Source organism: Vicugna pacos, chromosome 1, assembly GCF_048564905.1.
Source record: "Vicugna pacos chromosome 1, VicPac4, whole genome shotgun sequence".
Lineage (NCBI taxonomy): Eukaryota > Metazoa > Chordata > Mammalia > Artiodactyla > Camelidae > Vicugna > Vicugna pacos.
Window position 1 is genome coordinate 3356803 of NC_132987.1, and position 20735 is coordinate 3377537.

A 20735-nucleotide genomic window follows, 5' to 3' on the forward strand; every position below is an offset into this window, starting at 1 on the left:
AGACAAGTGAGTAAAAAGGAGAGCACTGCAACCCAAGACCAACAAATGAAATAAAACCGTTACCTTTCCCCGAGCAGCCGATTTATTCTGAAATGCCTCCCACAGAGAACTCAAGAGGTTGGCGTTGAGAAGAGACGGTCCTTTAACTGTCACATCCTTTAAACTGTTCAGTATGTTTTCACTGTAGATCTCAAACTTGGGGGAGTATTTTTCCAGGGCGTTGGTCACTTGAAAAGCCACGCTCACCTGAGTCTCCGTGCCCACCTCACAGCTCACCCCGTTGAGGGAGCTGATGGCACGCAAGGTGTCTTGCAGGTAGGTTTCCATCCAAGACTGACCTTCCAGCAAGGTCTGCCCATTCTGCTGAGTTGAGATGTCAAATCCCGCCACGACGTCCACAAAACAATCTAGGGGTCAAGGAAAAAGGGTATCTTATGAGATCAACAAAGTAGCTTTACTTGACGTGGATGCCATGTTTCCACGTCATGGAACTTGGAATTCTTACTTCTATCTCTAGTTACAAAGCTGGAAAACAAGGAAGAGCATGAGCAAATAATGGAAGAGGCTCAGAATCACTCTTTCATAACTTGTAAAAAGTGTTATTTTTTTGAGCATCTATGTAATCAAGATGATTCTATAACAAAGTTACAAAGTTGCAAAAGGTTTCATTGTGTCCACTGGAAAAGCCATGCAGATTAATTTAAACAGCTGAAGTATGTGGTGGAAATTTCAATGGTCTAAAATAGGAAATTCACATCATGTCCCTTATCAATTGAGATCATTCAACAAATACTAAAATTGTAAGGGAAATATAAAAACAGTTGAATAGAAAAAGTGATTTACAAAAAATAAATTGCAAGACTCCTCCTGCAGGATTTTGATGCTTTGTCTTTCCGAAAAGAATCTGATTTCTCTTTTTGCCTTTTAATGTGCATTCAGAAAAGGAAAAGAAAGAAAGAAAAATAACTCCCATGAGGTCCTTTGAGATCTTGCTTGGTTTGAGTCCCACAAGTGAAGAAACAGGCACCAAATTACCTGTATTCAACCACGTCAAAGACAGCACTGCCCTCAGAGCTCAGCCAGCCAGCAAGCCAAAGCCACTGCCTTTCTGGGGTTCGAGAAAGATTCAGAGAGGTACTGCACTTAAAGTGCTTTGCCCTTTTTATTAACTCTTGAGACGCTTAAGCACTGGAAAAACTAGAAAGGCTTGCTATTTTAAGCTGAGCCTCCCAATGGGAAGACAATTTGAGAAAGATAGTCCTATGACATACACAGTCTTCTTCCAGGAACTTTTCAGTTGATTAGAAACCTCAACCTTTTCCAGCCAATATGACACACACACACACCCCCACACCCACACAGCCTGCTTGGTAAAATAAGGTGACGGAGTGTTAATTTTTAATTTGCGTTGTCTAGATAAGCAGTTTTCCAGAGATTTGTTTTGTGGACAAATGCCCACCTTCCAGACACACTGGTCAGCTGGACATTTGCAAGTCTTTGAAACTAGAATGTCAGTTTCAAGTCTCAAAACAAGGGCCAGGAACTTGATTCATTTCTAATGAGAAAAGAGTTGGGTGAGGGAAAAGCAACCTTACTTGATAATCAGGTTCCCCCATGACATTCAAGGTAAATCAATATGTTATCAACAAGTCTGAAAGGTGGGTTTTCTTATTTTACTGTCCTGAATTTACTGAAAAATCTCTTTCCCAATATTCAGAAAGTGAGATAAAGAGAAAGAAACTAGCCAGAAGGAAGCATTGGAATTTCTGTTCTTTCCAAACTTCTCCTTAAATCTATACCCTTTCATTTCTATTTTGAGATCAAAAGTTACCCTCTTGGATGAACGCTGTTTTCCTCTCGAACTGAAAGCCATTCAATAACCCTGACATGTTACTGCCTTCAAGGAAAATGGTTTCTGGTGAAACACCAAATTTGGCAAAAATGTCAAAATGTGACTCAGTGTTCCTGAGAACTGTCCCCTTTCAAAATGGAGGCTTTTAACTTTTTGTCTGGATTCCTGAAATTGCCAGCTCAAGTAAGCAAGCTCCTTGTGTTTAACAAATTCAGACTGACAAATGAGTCCACGATGACGTGACTGAAGGACTTGACTTTGGTGAACGAGCCCAGAGGTGGCAGTGCTGTGTCTAGAGACAGTGAGAGAGAGTGGGCCGCACGGGTCAAGTGAGCTCTCCTGGAATGGTCTTGCGGACTCTACAGAGACATTTGCCCGGAATCAGGAGCTCTTCAAAGTTAACAAGAGGCAGTGATGGTTTTGGAAGCGGGCTGGGAAGAAGGCTAAAATTGGGCTTCCAAAGACAGATAATGAAGGACTGAAGTAATTGAGCAGGAGTGGGAATGAAAAAGCGATGATAAATGCAAGGGAAATTAACAAGGGGAGCCCCAGGTCTGGCTACAGAGGGTGATAAAAGGGAGTAACGCTAGTGGTCCGAGAAGGTGACTAGTCGTCACAACCAGCGGTGGTGGGAAGCCAGGGGTGGGGTGGCCTCCGAGGGGGAAGGCACAGTTTAGTTTCAGGCGTGCACAGGCCACAACTCTTACTGCTAACTAACTTCTGGCAAATCTCTTAACCTCTCTGGGCATTAATTTTCTGGTCTATAAAAATAAGGGGATTATACATTTCAAAAGAAAAATGACAAAAGAACAGGAAAGAATGGATTGGACTTGACAGTCATGGTCCCCTGACTCCCTGCCAAACCCCAAAGCTGATTTTAATTATCTGACTTATACAGAAAGTCTTTCATTGAAGTTAACGATGGCAGATTCTTAGTATTAAGAGACACTGTCAAGAGGGTAGGGGACATTCATTAAATCAGAAGATAGATTCTGGAAAAAATAAAAGGGAAAGTTGGGCTGTTGGCGGTTATTAGCTGGGATAAGAGAACAATTTGTTTGGAGCCTTTGAAAGAAAAGTTATAGATGGAAAAAGAGAAAGAATGATCTAGAAAATAGAGTTAGGTACTGTTAAAGACCAGGCTTCTATACCTCCCAGATTTGCTGGTGCCCCACCCTCCACCTGCCCGGGCCACACACACACCCAGAACTTGGACATCTGTCCCCTGGAGAGTCTCTGCTGCCACTATTGCTGGGTGCACCTCACTGTGCAGGGAAGGGCTGGGCTTTGACACGGCCTCCCTCGTTCTCACTGCAGTGGGTTCTTGATGACTCGGTACCCACATCCAACCCAGCTGAACTCAAGGGGGCTCTGTCTCCTTCCTCCATTTCAGCCACAGGTACAAAGCTCTGTGGGTCCCATATCTGGTTCCTAAAAGGCTGGTTGACAGTGCAGCTGGGTCAGAGAGTCAGCTCTCCATGGGGGGAACTTTGACCAGTAGGAGGCAGTGGATGAGAAGGAACCGGCAGGCTAACCCTCGCCCTTAACCCCTCTAAGGGGCGGGTCTGTGCAGTGGTCCCATGTGGCTTCCTTGGTGATGTTCAGCAGGACCAACGTACCAGTGATGCTTTCTCAGAAGCTGTAGCGAGCTTGGTAATACACATCTTGTACATTTCTTGCATTTACTTCCCTCCTTCCCTTTATCATTTCCCTCTGCTCACTTTTGCTTCCTTGGGACGGTACTCCCACTGATGGATCTGCACTGAAACTGTGCTGTGAGTTCTCTGTTTTCTAGAGAACCCAGTTAAGGGAGAGGCATCAAGAGATTCTTGTCAAGGTAAGTTGCACGTGACCATCTATCTTCCCCTTGTATTTCCCACAGTCCTGAAGTCAACTCCTGAGGGCGTGCCTGCTTCATCCTCATCAGACTGGCCTTTTGTTCAGTCTCCGTTTTGGCTCATCTTCCGTGACGATGCAAAAGCTGAGGCGCTCTCGATTCTTCTGCCACGTGGTCATGGCTCCATGCCCCCCAAGGCAGCACGTCACATCCCCAAAACTGCTGGAGGTCTCCTCTAGGTGGTCAGAATAGGCAAGAAAAATCAGGAGACAAAGCATGAAGGAAGCTGAGAAAGCAGACTGTTTAGTTGCTGAGGGGAACTGGGAGCAGGCTGAGCCATTAAGTGTGATTCTAGCTCTCAAAGGCTGCTCAACTATCCGCCTTCCTAAACCAGAGACGTCTTGGTCAGTTGCCTTCTGTGAACTAGACTATCCCGTTACTCTGTGTATCTGCACTTATAAAGGTCACTATTAGGCTCCCTCGGTAATACTTGGTGAAACTTATTAACAGTCACAGGATATGTACACACACTTCCCACGTATCCCTTATGTGTCCTTATGAAACACAGAATAAGCAGGAACTCTAATACTCATTGTGCAGAAGATGAGGCTAAGACTCAGAGTACTCGCCCGAGGTCCCAACTTGAGGATCGGATCCAGGCTTGTCTGGAGTCCCTATGCTGAATTTCCTCCTTCACCGCTTCCTGGGGGGCCAGGGATGCGACATCATGCAGGTTCCATGCTCTGCTATGAGATCGTGATGTTGGAAGTGACAGCTTAGCAAGCAAGTGCTTTCCTTCGGGAAGAGCAGCTTTTCAGACATACACTCCTGATGTCTCAGTAAGTTCCAGCTCTTAATGATGGACGCACAACACTTAGGTGCGAGTTCTTTATAGTGGGAGCATCAGATAAACTAGATGATGACTCTATCGAGAAACCTGGCAGACAGACTGGGGTTTCACAATTTGCTTGGTTTGTTGCTTCCTGTATGACCTGGGCCAGGTTATCAATATTCCTCAGAGACCTGGTTTCCTCATGTATAAATGGGACTAGAAATACAAACCACAGAGGGTTTGGGAATTTAATGAGCTAATGCATTTAAAGTGCTTTAAAAATGCTTGACCCTGTTTTGTATCAATTTTTTTTTTTAGATTCCACACATAAGTGATATCATATGATACTTTTCTTTTTCTTTCTGGGTTACTTCACTTAGTATGATGATCTCCAGGTCCACTCATGTTGCTGAAAATGGCATATTCTTTTTTATGGCTGAGTAGTATTCCATCATATATCTACACCATTGTAAACTGGCTATACTTCAATTAAAAAATAATGCTTGCCTCTCCAGAGATGCTCAAGAAATAATGATTCTCAGTCACTTCCCTAACTATCTCCAGACAGCTGACTCTCCTTTTACATAAAATAAATCCTATGGACAACCAGAGAATCAGAGATGATTTAAATGCACACGTGAGAAAACTAAGAAAGTGCAGTGATTTCTGTGAAGTTGCACATGTTTTAAGAAAAGGCAAAGCGAGATGTTCAGGCTCGAAGCCTGGTTTGCTTTGTGACACACAAAGTCCTGTCTGATTTCCTTGACCTGGGCGTTTATAGTTTTAGGAGAGTTGGCATCCTCTGATGTAACGTGCACAGGTTCTGAAGCTCTCTCAGCCTGCATTCCAGCCTTGTCAGTCTTTAGCCCACAGCTTGGCTACGAAGACCTCACACATCCCTGTTTGCTACAGTCATCACTTATAGTTCATCGTTATAGAGCACTTTCCTCATTCATTCATTCATTCATTCATTCATATACTCATGACTGTTCTCTTTAAAGATAACTCACTGACTGCTTGGAGTACACACTCCTGGTTTTGACTTCCCACGTGGATTTCTTTTACTCGCTCAAGTCCAAGACTAGGTGGTTCTGAGATCATTCCCTGCCTCCTAACTGGAAATGGGTATTTCATGGGAAACCAGAAACCAATATGGAAGGTTTGGCTGAGGTCACCAGACACATTCCAAAGTAGGGGGAACATGTAAAGCAGGATTTACAAAGACAGTAGTCCCTGATCAATGACAGCACTCTTCTTTCGTTAGTTTCTTTTTTTTAGTTATAGTCCATTTACAATGCTGTGTCAGTTTCTGCTATACACCATAATGTTCAGAATGACGGGACTCTTCACCTCAAGTTGACATGCTGGGTCTTATGAAAGGTTTGAACTTGGAGTTTAGAAGGGCACTTTGGAGACAGCTGTTGTGTGCTGGGAGGTCCCTCCCCCCAAGCACACGCACACATAGGCAAGGAGGGGAGGTAATGTCCTGTTTAAGTCAAGAGAGGGGACCTTCCAGAGGTAACTTGGAGATGACACAGCCTAGAAATTCTACCGAATGAAACAGGCTGGCACGCTGCTCTGTCTGCCAAGGAGAGGTGGCCTCACTGTGGAGCTGTACCTTCCGGTGCTTATGAAGTCAATTGATATGTTATTGTTTTCCATGGAGCAGACTGGCGTAAGAAAGAGCTGGGGTGGGGGGCAGGTGGGGTCCTCGGATCTCTCCTCCGAGAAGCCTGCCTGGAGGGACAAAGACCTGACAGCAGATAAAGCTGGAGGTGTCACCAGATGCTCAGAGGCTGAGGAGGGCATAAGGGAACACTAGAGACTGAGATGGGAGCTCCCGGGAGAGATGCCCTGACAAATGTGCTTGGTGGGGGTGGAGAGGGTGGGAGCAGGCAGGGAAGTCTTTGAAAACTTTATGAATGGGTACCGCGTTGACACGGACTGCAGAGAAAACAATTCCTGACAGGTGCCATCAGCAGGGACTTCTGGGCACCTCTTTGGCTTACCTCCCTTCCCCAGCCCGTTCTGGAGTGACCAGAAACCAGAGTTAGTGAGAAGGGGCAGGAGTGCGAGGTGGGCACCAAGGATCAAATGCTCACTGAGTGTGGCCTCTTCTGTCATAGCAGGTGAGCGCTCAGTGGCAGGGAAAGCAGAGGAACCTTGACCCAAGTGTCAAGTGTGAATAGTCCCACTGTGATGGACACATCAATCACCAAGAAGAGGCTCACGTATCTCCTGAAAGTGACTGAGGGCAAGGGAAGAGGTGACCCTGGAAATAAATGTGATGGGTCCAACACAGACAAAAAAGAAGTGACTGGGGGGAGGGTGTAGCTCAGTGGCAGAGTGTGTGCTTAGCATGCAAGAGGTCCTGGGTTCAGTCCCCACAACCTGAACTAAAATAAATCAATAAAAACTAAATTACCTACCTCCCTCTCCCCCCAAAATAGTTTTTTTTTTTTGGTAGGGGGAGGAGACAGTTAGGTTTATCATTTATTTAATGGAGGCACTGGGAATTGAACCCAGGACCTTGTGCATGCTAGGCATGCATTCTACCACTGAGCTATACCTTCCCCCTCCTCAAAAAAATTAAAATTAAAACAGTTGAACAAAAAATTTTTTAAAACAATGAAGTGATTTGATAATGACAATCCAGGGGCCATGCTTATTTAAAGTGGCATTAAATATGCACTTTTCTCATTTCATCTTCACAATGACCTTCCCAACTGGGTGCTGTCATTCACGTTTTACAGGTGAGAAAATTACACTTGGATTGTTTACAAAGTCCGGGGAAATTATGAGAAGGGATAAATATGGGAGTTTGCAATTTACAAATGTTAACCACTATATATAAAAATAGATTTTAAAAAGTTTCTTCTGTATAGCACAGGGAACTATGCTCAATCTCTTGTAATAACATTTAATGGAAAAAAATATGGAAACGAATATGTGTATGTATATGCATGACTGGGACATTGTGCTGTACACCAGAGATTGACACATTGTAATTGACTGTACTTCAATTAAAATTAAAAGTTACACTTAGAAAAGTTAAGTCACTTGTCCAAGAAAAAATGGCGATCGAGTCAGGATTTGTAGCTTAGCTGTCCATCTGCCTCTTGCCAATCGTGTGGCTTTCCTCTCCCTGGTGGAAATCCAGGGATAACATCTACCATAGGTAGTTAGAATCACAGCCCACCCCTGGGTACTTTTACAAAAATAGAAAAAGTTCTCTCTCTTAAAAGACCTTTCCTTCCATTAACTGGAAAAATGTCAAAATGTGCTCATTTTAAAGAAGATATTTAGCAACTTCCCCAGTAAACGGTTGTGGTAAGGCTCTAACTAAACCTCCAAGGATGCTCCCTCCCTCCCTGCGCCCCAGCACGTGGCAGCCCCGTTGTCAGGCAGCCAGAACCTGTCAAACAGCTGATTTCTCTGAGACGTGTTCTTCAACCTCTGAAACCCACCAGATTGCGAACAGCGGCCTCTCCCTCCCACCTTCGGAAGCTGAGGCATTCCCAATTCACAAGGGGGCACCTGCTCCCAGGAGACCAAGAGCAAAAAAAAAAAGTCTCTCTGACATCTTGTTTCTCAATTCACGAGCCACAAAAATTGCTTGCGGACTGTGAAAAGTTCCACTGGAACTCCAGAGGCATGGATCAAAGTGCTCACAAGGGCCCCAGGGCGAGAACAGACTGGCAGGGCACTCGGAATACTCACGGCTCTCGCCCCCCGAGGCGCAGATGTTGCGCACGATCCTCTTCTTGACCTTCTTCAGTTCGTCGAAGCTGTGGACGGTCAGTTTTTTATCCGCGGTCCCGGTGATCTGAACGAGCTGCTGGTCATCGACGTCCCCGATGCCCACGGAGTAGATGTCGACGCCCCTGCGCCTCAGCTCCTCGGCCGCCTGGGCCACCTCGTCCTGGGACTGGCCGTCGGTGAGGACCAGCAGCACCTGCGGGGCGCCCGCGCCGATGCGGCTGCCCGCGTCCGGCCGGAAGTAGCGGCCCACCTGCCGCAGCGCGGCGCCGATGTGCGTGTAGCCGAAGATCTGCTGGACGCGCGCGATGCGCGAGGACACGGCCCGCCGGCCGCCCAGGGCGCCCAGCGGGAACTCGGGCCGGTAGGTGTGGCTGAACTGCGCCGCGCCGACGCGCACTCGGCCGGCGCCCACGTCGAGGTCTTCCACGATGGACGCCAAGAAGTCCTTCATCTTCCGGAAGTCGTCCGGGTGAATGCTGTTGGAGCCGTCCATGAGGAAGACGAGGTCTACCTTTTCAATTTCGCAATCTACAGAAAGAGGAGTGGCATCAGATGGTCATCCTTTCTCTAACCCAGCAGGCGGCGGTTCGATGTTTGCAGCTATGCAGAAATGCTATTTGTTTGTTTTATTATTTTTAATCAATTTTTGGGGGGGGAGTAACTAGGTTTTTATTTATTTATTAATGGAGGTACTGCGGATTGAACCCAAGACCTCGTGCGTGCTAAGCACACATTCTCCCACTGAGCTAAACCCTCCCCTAAGAAATTATGTTTCTGAAGGTGGTTTCTTATCTTACACCACCTGGTGGTCCCACTAATTGGAGAGGAAATAAAAGCAATCCCATCAGAAAGGTGACACAAGACTGAACAAGTCCCACATCCTTTGGGGCTTCTCTTGGCTTTTCTGTTGGGTCTCACACCATTCTCTTTTCCGAGGTGCCAGAGAACTGGGGATGGTGACACAGAAAACCTGTCCTCACCAGCAATCTAGCTATAAATCTTCCAGGAAGCTCATGGCCAGCAGTAGCATAGCGGGGATAAACATAACAACACACATCCACTTAGGGACCCAAGCAAAGAGACAGATGGTCTGTGTTACTGACTTGGCCTCACCGGCCAGCTGAGCCAATAAAATGCTTTTCTCATTTACGAGGGCAAGTTGAGATTTTAGAATCATGCCTTCCAGCATCTATCTAGTCAATCTGCCTCTTTCTGGTGTATACAGCCTACATTCTGGTATCTATAGTCAAAAGTATCTACAGGAGAAAAAAAGTTTGAACAACACAACATGGTTTAGACATACTTCCCTTGTCTTAACAGCAAATACAAAACAAAAAGAATGTGACAGATCTTTGCCAATGAATGAGTTATGCTTGGCACACGCTCACATGAGCTCCTTAGCCTTCTGGTAAACATTAGCCTTTCCTTGAATTCCTCAGAGAGCTCACCACCGACCTAACTTTATTCTCATTTTAACCTCAGGAAAGATTCAAGGTGTCTGAGATGCCCGCAGTGGAGATAAGCAAGAAAGAGAAACATGGTAAGTAGGATTGGTGAGTTACATCCCTTTGTCTCCGATTCAAATAAAGGAAATAAAGAACTTCTTTTTTTCTCCCCAAGGAAGGAATTTTAATATAAAAATTCAATTTTAGCTTCTACAGTGGACTTGCAAAGGGCAGACTGATTTTTTTTAGAGACTGGCCAACAGAAGGTAAGAGGTTCATCCCAGTATTCTTTAAGATCCAGATGGATTTTGTTAGCTTTGTGAAAGAAAAAGATAGTAGCTGTATTCTCAGGAGGCCAGGCAGACGAAAAACAGAATAAGCTAAATAATTTTTAAAAAGAACTGCACCAAGATACTGAAATCCTGGATTCACATTAATGCATCTAATAAAAACACTTAGTGTTTTTTAGTAAAACATATCCCCCTAAAAATGCTAAGAAATTTTAATAGACCGCAATCTCCGTTTGAAACCAAAGTGGAAAATGGCAGCTGAACGAATGAATGAATGAGAATATACATACATGGATGTGGCAATGTAATCTCCAGCTGCCAGAATAGAAACCCAACATTGTGGGCAAAAGAAGTCCCACAGGCATTCTGCTCTGGAAGCATCTGAGGCTAAAACTGAGTGCTTAACATTGGGCCCCATGTTTTATTTTATTTTATTTTGCTTTTTTTTTTTTTTAAAGAATCTAGCCGTCTTTTATTAAGCCAGACACTAAACAGATTTTCAAAACATAAAATCACATCATTCTTCTAACTTTTTTTGCTTCAGAAAATTCAGTTGTATTTCATTAAAAATATATTATTTATGTCAACATGGACTTGATATATTATTATTTTTTAATAAATGGAGAAATATTTTACCGATGACTCAATTTTAATTTCAAATGCAATAAATATGAGTAGATCTAATCCAGCCAAACAAAGCACAGGGTCTTCACTAAATGTGACTGTAAAGAGATCCTGAGACCAAAAACTTTGGTGGGACAACAATATCTTAGTTTTGGTCTCAAATCCTGGTCAAATAGACTCTGCAAACAAAACAGAATGAAACCAATCATTCTACACGGTTTCGGTAGACTTGGGCACAGGCCCCCTCACTTGTGTTTGGTGAGGGGCTCCGCGTTTTCAACGAGCTCACAGCTGTAACAGACACAGGTGCAGGGTCAAGGGCACTTCCAGACTGGAGGGGAGAGGACCTCAGGCCGTGATCACCGGTTCTCAGGGAGGGAGGAACTTGATTTCCTGCATCAGGAGCAGGAAGAACTAAGGAGTGAAAGTGGTGTGTAAACAAATCTGTGTGCTGGCAAATAAAGGCTGTTGGAAAATGGTGGCTTTCCCGTCTTCATTAGAGTTGAGGCAGAAGCAAGCAGGACTGTCACAGAAACCCGAGGAAACTCCCTTGGGGCCTTTCCAACCTGGGGTTCCACAGCGTGGGCATTTCTACCAGACCACCAGCACCCCTTCTCTCCCCTCCACCCTGGAGAACTTGCCCCTGAGGGCCAGTGCTTTGACCGCTGCTGATCATAAAGAAAAACTTCACGGACAAACCTTACCTACTTTTGAAGAGTTACACACACTGGCAGACACGTCTGAAAATATCCCCTTCAGGCCTCCGAAAGTTTCCACGAAGAAGTACTTGTCGCTCGATCCCGCCATGGCCAGCAGCTCCACAGGGTTGGCCCCCGCGATCCCCACAGCCAGGACAAGAATGCCCTTGTCCCGCAAGGCCTTGGCTGTGGCGTTGAGCTTGTCGGCATCGTGGGACTCCCCGTCGGTGATCACGATGAGGACCTGGGGGACCCCCTTGTCCAGGCGGCTGCCCCGGGCTTCGGTGAACATATGGTCTGAGAAGCCCAGGGCCTCGGCCGTATAGGTGTTGCCTCCCATGGGCTGGTCATTCCGGAGCACTGAAATCACCTCCCATTTCGTGTCAAGGTGGTCCAGATAGAACAGCACCTCCGGGTCGTCGGCGTATTTCAGAGCCCCAAACCGGACCTTGTTCTTGCCCACATCAGCTTTCTTCACCAAGTCGACCATGAAATCCTTCATGGTATTATACTCATCCTGGTCGATGCTGCCAGAGCTGTCGATCACAAACACGACGTCCAAAACCTCAATGCGCTTGCACTCTGGAAGAGGTGGAGAAAGGAAAACCGTAGGAGATGAGCTTTGTGCATCCTGGGGCATCCCCTCCCCCCACCTGCTTGTTAATTGCCAGTGTCTCCTCTCCCTGTCACCAAGCTGTTTACTCATCGGAACGCCTGATCCCTGGGTAGCAGACATGGCACAGATCCCCTTGTGTGGCCAGTACACGGGGATGCTCATTTAGGTGAGCCTTTAGGACAAGGCAGATGTGACATGAAGCCTGCTGGAGCCGGTGGGGAGACAGTCACGGGGTCATTGGAAATGAACATGTCATGGGCTTCCAGATTAAAAAAAAAAAAAATCACCATTCTGTAGAAAATTTCCTGTATAAGTGGTGCCTTCAGCATGTGCTTCCATTTATGCAAATTTGTCTATTTAGTTTTTTAAAACCACGGGGATCATGAGATTTTATTCTTGAGCTAGACCTTGGGGTAATGACTGAATGAACATGAATTTGGCCACGATGTATTTTTTCACGGTCATATATGGCTGGCTTTTCAAGGTTACATTTGTTCCCTTTTTGACTTCCTGGAAACGTTATCTGTTTTCACGATTGGGCCTCATCATAGAAATAAGTCCATTTCACACTTGGCCCCAACAAGGGATCCCTGCCTGATGGTCTAGTGAAACTTTTTAAACATGGGGTCAATGCCAGGGAAAAGTAAAGCAAGAAAGACCCAATTAGTTTGTGGGTCTAGCACATTCTCCGTCCAAGTGCAGAGTTCCAAACTCCAACTCACTCGTTCCCGAGAAATGGAATGATTTAGCCCACTTAGTCCATAATCTCTCCACAGGCCTTTGAGAGTGGGTTCCAAATGTTAACTCATCCATTCTGGAGAAACAGAATTGTGAGAAGGGACCCCCCCCACCCCACGCCCCCTTCTTAGGCAGCCCCTTGCTTGCTACATGGTGTGACTGTTGCAAATGCCAGAGCCAGTGCCCTTCCCCAGTGCCTCGAGGCCATGTGTACAGAGTCATGACCAAAGTCTCCAGAAACACTGTGTCCACGAAAGAGGAAGCTATGTTTCTCTGGCCTTTGGTTGCCCCGGGGAGCCTGCGTGCATTACCCAGGGGGTCGGGGGTAGACCGCTCAGTGTTGGCACCCTTCAAAGAGTTCCAGTTTATTCTGGGTGGAGTTACCAGGAAATATCCCTTTTCCACCAGATACAGACCATAGTCAGCAAACCTAGTAGGGGTTGAACGGAACTGGTATTTGAATAACCATGTTCCTCTTTTCCTTCCAAACTCCATTCAGAGCCATCTCCTTCACAGAGGTTTTTCAGAGCACCTCTGTCACCAGGCCCCATGGGTCACAGCATAAATCAGCCCCTAATGTTGGCTGAGCTTGTGTTCTATCCCTTCCTTTACTCTGTAGCTTCGTGGGAACAGGATGGTAACTATCCTCTTCACTTCCTTTGAAGCATTCTTTGCTCAGGTTTCTGTACTGCATTCCTCCTCTATAGGATTCCATAAATATCCAAGTGTTTTTACAAACACTATCTCATTTTATACATGCCTTGGTTCTTAAAAATTGTAAAATGAACAAACATATGTAGTGGATGTTAGGTCAGAGGGGAGCCTGGGAGGTTATGCCCTTCCACTGTCTGCCTTATTGGATCCCATGTGGCCTCAAAGCTCAGGTTATAAGAAGCTGGGCCCCTCGTCTCAAGGTGATGTAATTCACCCCTGACTCTGTGATGTGATTCACGCCCCAGCACTCCCCATGGGATCTGGCTGAGACTAGTCTCCAGATGAGACCATCGCCTTCCTTCACTCCTACCTGTGCCCATCCTGTGCTCCTCACGCCCCCTCTGAAAACACCTCTTGAAAAGAAATACTACTCAGCCATAAAAAGAATGAAATAATGCCACTTGTAGCAACATGGATGGACGTGGAGGTCATCATTCTAAGTGAAGTCAGAAAAATACCACATTCTATCACTTACATGTAGAATCTAAAAAAAGTGACACAAATGAACTTATTTACAAAACAGAAACAGGCTCTCAGACACAGAAAGAAACTTGTTGTTACTGGAGTGGGGTGCGGGAAGGAGGTGGGGAAGGAAAAGTTGGGAGTTTGGGATTTGCAGATACTAACTACTATATTTAAAATAAATAAACAACAAGGTCCTACTGTACAGCACAGGGAACTATATTCAGTACCTTGTAATAGCCTATAATGAAAAAGAATATGTAAAGGAATGTATATATATGTGTATATACATGTATATGTGTATATACACACACATATACATGTATATACACATATATATATATACACACACACATACACACATATATAACTGAATCACCATGCTGGGCACCAGAAATGAACACACTGTAAACAAACTATGCGTCAGTAAAAAAAAAAAAATCACTTCCACAAGAATCCCTGACTCTGCTTCTTGGGACCCAGACCTAAAATTCAGCATAATACTGTTTTTCTTAACCAGCTGTTTTGTCTACAAATGGGGAAGAATCTAGGTGAAACAAAAGTGTAACTGACTATACTTCAATTAAAAAATTAATAAAATAAGTTCAAAAATTTTAAAATCAATATGCAGAGTGAGGAAAAACCCCAAAACCCAAAACACAGGAACAAAAAATGTTCCTTACTATCTAAGGAATGGTTCCGTTGAGAAAACACATTTTTGTATGTAGGTCAAAAGCCACTAGGATAAACATTTCAATTAAACTCAAAGTTTACACTGTTCAAATAGTAGTCAAATTAGTCCAAGAAAAATGACTCCACAAGGTCCTACTGTACAGCCCAGGGAACTATATTCACTCTCTTCTAATAACCTGTCGTGAGAAAGAATATATATGTATAACTAAATCACTACGCTGTACGTCAGAAACTAACACAACATTGTAAATCAACTCTACTTCAGTAATTAAAAAAGGGGGGGAGGGTATAGCTCAAGTGGTAGGGCGCGTGTTTAGCACGCACAAGGTCATAGGTCCAATCGCCAGTAGCTCCTCTAAAAATATATAAATAAACCTAATTACCTCCCTACCTTCAAAAAAACCAAAACAACAATGACAACAACACTCGCCACCCCCGTCCAAAACAACAAAAACAGACAAGAAAGAAAGAAAGAAACAATGGCTGAGATGGAAGTTTGGTGTCTGGCTAGTCCCCCGGCTGGCTACGCCCACACCTACCTTCCCGAGGGCTGCAGATCCCGAAAACGAGGTCGTCTTCAATGTGCTGGAGGATGTCAAAATTCTCAACGTAGAAGACCATCTCCGGCCTGCCGCTGATCTCCTCGAGCTGGGTGACGTTGGAGCCGAACACGCCCACAGAGTAGATGATGATGCCTTCTTGCCGGAGCGCCACCGCCGGCTCCTTGACGGCGTCCTGAGCCTCACCGTCCGTGATGAGGATGAGGAACTTCCTGACGCTGGGCCGGGCCCCCTTGGCCGGGCTGAAGTACTGAGACACGAAGGTCAGGGCACTGCCGGTCAAGGTGGTCTCTCCAATGTGAGCCATTCGGTCTATGGCGTCTGTGATGTCCCCCTGGGACCCGTATGTGTCGAGCTGGAACTCTTCCTTGTTGACATGGCTGAACTGGACCACGCCGATCCGCACCCGGTCTGCCCCAATCTGAGATTTGCTCACCAGGTTTTTCATAAATGTTTTCATTTTGATGAAGTTTTCCAGTCCTATACTGCCAGAACTGTCCACCAGAAACATGATGTCTGCCTTCATCTCCTTGCAGGCTGCACGGGAGAAAGGAGGTGTTTAATTCAACTTGGCTTCATGTAAAAAGATGAAGAGTGAACGGGGAGACCCTAAACACAAATAATTCCCTATCGGAGTTCAGTGCGTGCTTGGTAAGGACTCTTCGCTGGTAAATAAGGCATTGGAGGCCATGAAAGTGAGACTAGGCTATTGGTTAGTTAGTAATGTACGGCTCGGGGCTTTTCAACCTCAGCACTGCTGACATTGGGGGCTGGAAAATTCTTACCATGGAGGGAAATCCACGCACTGCAGGAGAGTCTAGAATGTTCAGCAGCCTCCCTGACCTCTACCTCCTTAGATGCCAGTCACCCTCCTTTGATTGTGACAACCAAAAATGTCTCTACACATGGCCAGCTCTCCCCCGGCAGGGCAAAATCATCCCTGGTTGAAAACTGCTGATCCAGCCAGCTCTACAAGATTCCGCACAAGTTTTATTAAAAAGCAATCGAGCAGGGAGGGTAGAGCTCAGTAGGAGAGCATGTGCTTAGCATGCACAAGGTCCTGGGCTCAACCCTAGTACCTCTGTTCACAATACCTCCCCCCAAAAGAACTATCAAAAAGCAATGCAAATAAACCTGAAACACTCGTTAAAATCAGAAATCAGCTGATCATACTGGACATGTGGTATCTAATCATAGATCTCCCCTCCCAGGGATTTGTGGGAAGATGCTAATTAATACTTAGTAGAAACCAATGAATACGAATGCCTCCAAGTATCTTCTTACCCTTCAGATACTAACTAGAGCAACACCTTAACGGGCCCTTAGTTTTGTTCTGGAGAATAAACAGCTACACAACTCAACCAGTCTCTGCCGGGACACTTCTGCTGTTTCTCTACACCTGTGATGTCAGATGCTGCAGGAAGGCGACATGGGAGCTGAAGTCAAAAGGCAAGGCCGGAAAGGGGGTGGTAAGGATAAACTGGGACTTTGAGAGTCGCAGATACTAACTACTATGCACGAAATAAATAAACAACTAGTTTCCTCTGTACAGTGCAGGGGACTGTGTTCAAAATCTTGCAGTAACCTACGATGGAAAAGAGCATGAAAAGGAATCTATGTGTGTATGCGTATGACTGAAACACGATGCTGTGCACCAGAGACTGACACAACATTGTAAACTGACTGTACTTCAATTAAAAAAAAAAAAAAAGGCAGGGCCACCCCTTCCCCTACCTTCTTCAGCACAGATCTCCTGAACAACCTGGTTTCTGATGTCTTTCAAAGCGTCAAAGTCGTGCACGTAGTACACCCGCTTGTCGTCGCCCGCGATCTGGCGCAGCTGCGTCTGGTTCGCGTCCTTGACCCCGATGGCGTAGACGTGGACCAGCTCCTGCCTCAGTCTGTCCGCGGGCTCGGCGACGCTGTCGTGGGCCGCGCCGCTGGTCAGGACCACCAGGTGGCAGGGCACGCGGCCTCCCCGCTGCCGCTTGGCCTTCTGCAGGAGGCCCAGGGTCAAATTCAGGGCGGCACCCGTGTTGGTCTTCCCCCCCATCTGCCGGATGTTCTCGATGGCCTTGCCCACGTCGTGCTTGTTCGTGTACTTGCTGATGTCAAACTCCAAGTCCCCGCGGTCGGCGTACTGCACGGCCCCGACCCGCACCTTCTGGGGAGCGATGTTGAACATTCCTACGACCTCCGACAGGAAGGTTTTCATCTCCTGGAAGTCAGTGGCCTGGACGCTCCTGGAGCCATCGATGAGCAGATAGATGTCTGCTTCCTCCGTGTCCGCGCAACCTGCAAGGCAACCCAAGACTGAGTGAGGCACCGGGGCCAGTGTGACCGAGAAGCAGGGCAGGCAGGGAGGAAACCAGTCCCAGACTCTGCAGACAGCAAAGTGGGACAGAGCTTCTTGGGAAGAAAGACCCACTCTGCTGGCTGGAGCCACGGGGTCTTGGCCTTGGGCAGGCCGAGTGAAGCGTTTCAGGCTGGTTAACATGACTGGCATTAATTCTCCACCCACAATCTGGACAGAGTCAAAGATAAGAAAGAAAACCTGAAGATGCTTTTTATCAGTCACTTCTCTTATCGGCAAAAAAGTCAAGTAGGGTGTTGTGAACGAGAGGAGGTATTTAGCAGGATGTTGTGGGTAGATGCGTGCTCTTTCTTGAAATCTTGAACCAAGGGTTTACTCCTCATCCACTCCTAGGCAATTAACACGACTAGGGGGCTTATCAGTGGCCTTATGTCAGACGAGGACACTTTTATAGTCAACATACAGGGGAACCTGCCAGGAAAGAGAAAAAAAAAATGCAGGGAAGGGGGAGAAACAAAAGAAAAGTATTCGGGGGACTGAGAAATCATGAAAATCTAAAGCTGCACACAAGAGGAAATAAAAAGGGAAACCCCTTCTCCCCAGGCCAACACCTCAATAGCTCTTACTCTATCCAACTTCACCCTTCCTATTATCCAGTTAAAGTTAAAAAAAAAAAAATCCAAACTAGGAACTCACTCTCCCTGCCAGTCATACCTGCCAAGCCTTTCTGTAGACAGAACATCTGACAGACAAGATCGTCATTTTAAGTGATGTAAGCCAGAAAATGAAAGAAAAATGCCATTATGAGATCACTTATGTGTGGAATCTAAAAAAAAACAAAGACACACCCTACTTCAAAAAGACACCTGCACCCCAATGTTCACAGCAGCACTATTTACAATAGCCAAGACATGGAAACAGCCTAAATGTCCATCAACGATGACTGGATAAAGAAGATGTGGAGTATTTATACAATGGAATACTACTCAGCCATAAAAATCAACAACATAATGCCATTTGCAGCAACACGCATGTTCCTGGAGAATGTCATTCTAAGTGAAGTAAGCCAGAAAGAGAAAGAAAAATATCACATGAGATCACTCATATGTGGAATTAAAAAAAAGAAAAGAACATAAATACAAAACAGAAACAGACTCATAGACATAGAATACCAACTTGTGGTAGCCAAGGGGGTGGGGGGTGGGAAGGGACAGACTGGGATTTCAAAATTTGTAGATACTGACAGGCATATGCAGAATAAACAAGATTATACTGTGTAGCACAGGGAAATATATACAAGATCTTGTAGCTCACAGTGAAAATAAAATGTGACAATGAATATATGTAAGTTCATGTATAACTGAAAAATTGTGCTCTACACTGGAATTTGACACAACATTGTAAAAGGATTACAACTCAGTTAAAAAAAAAATTTAAAAAAAGGACACTAACTTATCTACAGAACAGAAACAGACTCACAGAGAGAACAATCTTATGGTTACCAAGGGGTAAAGGGAGTGGGAAGGGATAAATTGGGAATTGGAAAATTTGCACCTCTTGGGGAGTGATGGAAATGTTAGCTGTCTTGATTGTGCTGGTGGTTGCATGGGTGTCTACATCTATCAAAATTCATCAAGTTGTACATCTGAAATATGTGTAGTTTACTGTGCAGGAACCAAACCACAATAAAGGGGTAAAAAAGAGAGAGAAAGAGAAAGGCTGGGAAGAATCCTTCTCAGCGAAAGGCTTTACCGGATTTGAGGGTTGCCGTCCGCTCCGAGACCACAGAGACAGTGTGTGTGATCTGGTTCCGCAGCTTCTTCAGGAAGGTCTGGTTGTGGGCTGCCAGGTCGGAGAAGGTTTTCAGTTTGGAGACGTATTGCTCAGCAGGGTGAGATGCTATCTTCTCCAGCTGGGCATCACTGGCCCCCTCGATGCCCATGGTGAAGATGGTCACCCCCTGGCGCCGGAGGCTCGCAGCCGCCTTGGTCACGTTGTCCTCTGATGGGTGGTGGGTCACCAACACGGCGATCTGCGGGACCCCCTGATTCTTCCGACTGCCGTTCTGTGCGCTAAAGACCTCCTTCCGGACCTTTCTCAAGGCGGCTCCAGTGTAGGCCTTCCCAGCCTGGGGAGAGAGGCTTTGGATGTCCCGGAGCACCACCGACTTGTTGACGCCCCGGCTCAGGGGGTTGATCACCTTGGTCTCGTTGCTGTAGGCCACCAGGCTGACCCGCATGCAGTGCTCCCTGACATCCAGCGCGGACACGCTTTCCTCCAGGAACTCTCGGAGATAGTCAAAGTCCTCCCAGCTGCCGTTGACGGACACATCCAACAGGAACACGACGTCAGCGACAGAGGGGCCTTGACACACTGCGGGCAAGAAGGAGCAAACAGGCAGTTTCAGCAGGAGGGGCAGCGTCTCCGCTCGGCTTTCGGAGGCACAGAGCTTTGCTGAGATCTGCTCTGATTAAAGTGGATCTGTGATGGAAACAGTCACATGTGATCATCAGAAGACCTTCTAGCCTGCCTGATGCATGATCTCTGTGGTTCTGAAAAGCCAAAGGACAAAGACATTTAAAACAAGAAGGGGTTCTGTCTGCGGCAGGGGTGTGGGTGTACGCGTGTAAGTAAAGGTGGCAGCGGATAACTGAGAACTTGTTGATAGGTGACTGAGAACAGTCTGGGGGTGTGTGTGTATGAAAGGCTCATCAGTTCTGAGCAATGATGAAAAGGGTTTACCACTGACCTTCATAACTATGAAGCTTTCTGCACTCTATCTGAGCTCAGAATTAGAATAAAAAAAAAGGCACAGAGAATTCGACTAGAGCTTGGCTATGCCCTTAAACAAGGAAGTAAGTGTATCAGATGAAAACAAAGCTGAGATCAGCAGGTCCTGGGTTCAAATACTGGATCCTAGCCAAACTCCCAGCTTCAAATTCTCCATCTGTAAATATAGTTAACAATGATATTGATCTCACAGAGTTGTCATTTGCCATGGGGATTAAATGAGACAATGTGCTTCATGTGGGATTTGGCACAAAAAAGCCCCTCCACAAACAGAAGCCACTGTTATTGTATTAAAATCACTATTAAAATCATCAGTTATCATCCAAACATTCTTTTTTTTAATTATTATTTTTTTTATTTTGGCAGGAGGGAGAGGTAACTAGGTTTATTTATTTCTAGAGGAGGCACTGGGGATTGAGCACAGGGCCTCGTGCATGCTAAGCAAGCGCTCTACCACTTGAGCTATACCCTCCCCTCCCATATAGTCCAAACATTCTTAAGGGATGGT

General features: G+C 45.9%; 1 protein-coding gene and 2 non-coding genes across 8 annotated transcripts in view; 2 read left to right on the plus strand and 1 right to left on the minus strand.

Moving 5' to 3' along the window:
• COL6A6 (collagen type VI alpha 6 chain) overlaps positions 1-20735 on the minus strand; it is a 146585-nt gene that overhangs the window by 77722 nt on the left and 48128 nt on the right. For all 6 annotated transcript variants that reach the window (XM_072971273.1, XM_072971302.1, XM_072971293.1 and 3 more), the window contains 6 exons: positions 19190-19810; positions 16858-17418; positions 15103-15660; positions 11347-11922; positions 8242-8811; positions 64-407 (listed from right to left, as the gene is read on the minus strand). In XM_072971273.1, the coding sequence (XP_072827374.1) occupies positions 64-407; positions 8242-8811; positions 11347-11922; positions 15103-15660; positions 16858-17418; positions 19190-19810 (3230 nt within the window). The remainder of the gene's footprint in view (positions 1-63; positions 408-8241; positions 8812-11346; positions 11923-15102; positions 15661-16857; positions 17419-19189; positions 19811-20735) is intronic.
• On the plus strand, positions 19916-19995 carry LOC116281566 (small nucleolar RNA U2-19). Its single transcript, XR_004191039.1, has one exon. It is a non-coding gene; the product is annotated as a small nucleolar RNA U2-19 (small nucleolar RNA).
• LOC116281565 (small nucleolar RNA U2-30) lies at positions 20157-20226 on the plus strand. The gene has a single exon (XR_004191037.2). It is a non-coding gene; the product is annotated as a small nucleolar RNA U2-30 (small nucleolar RNA).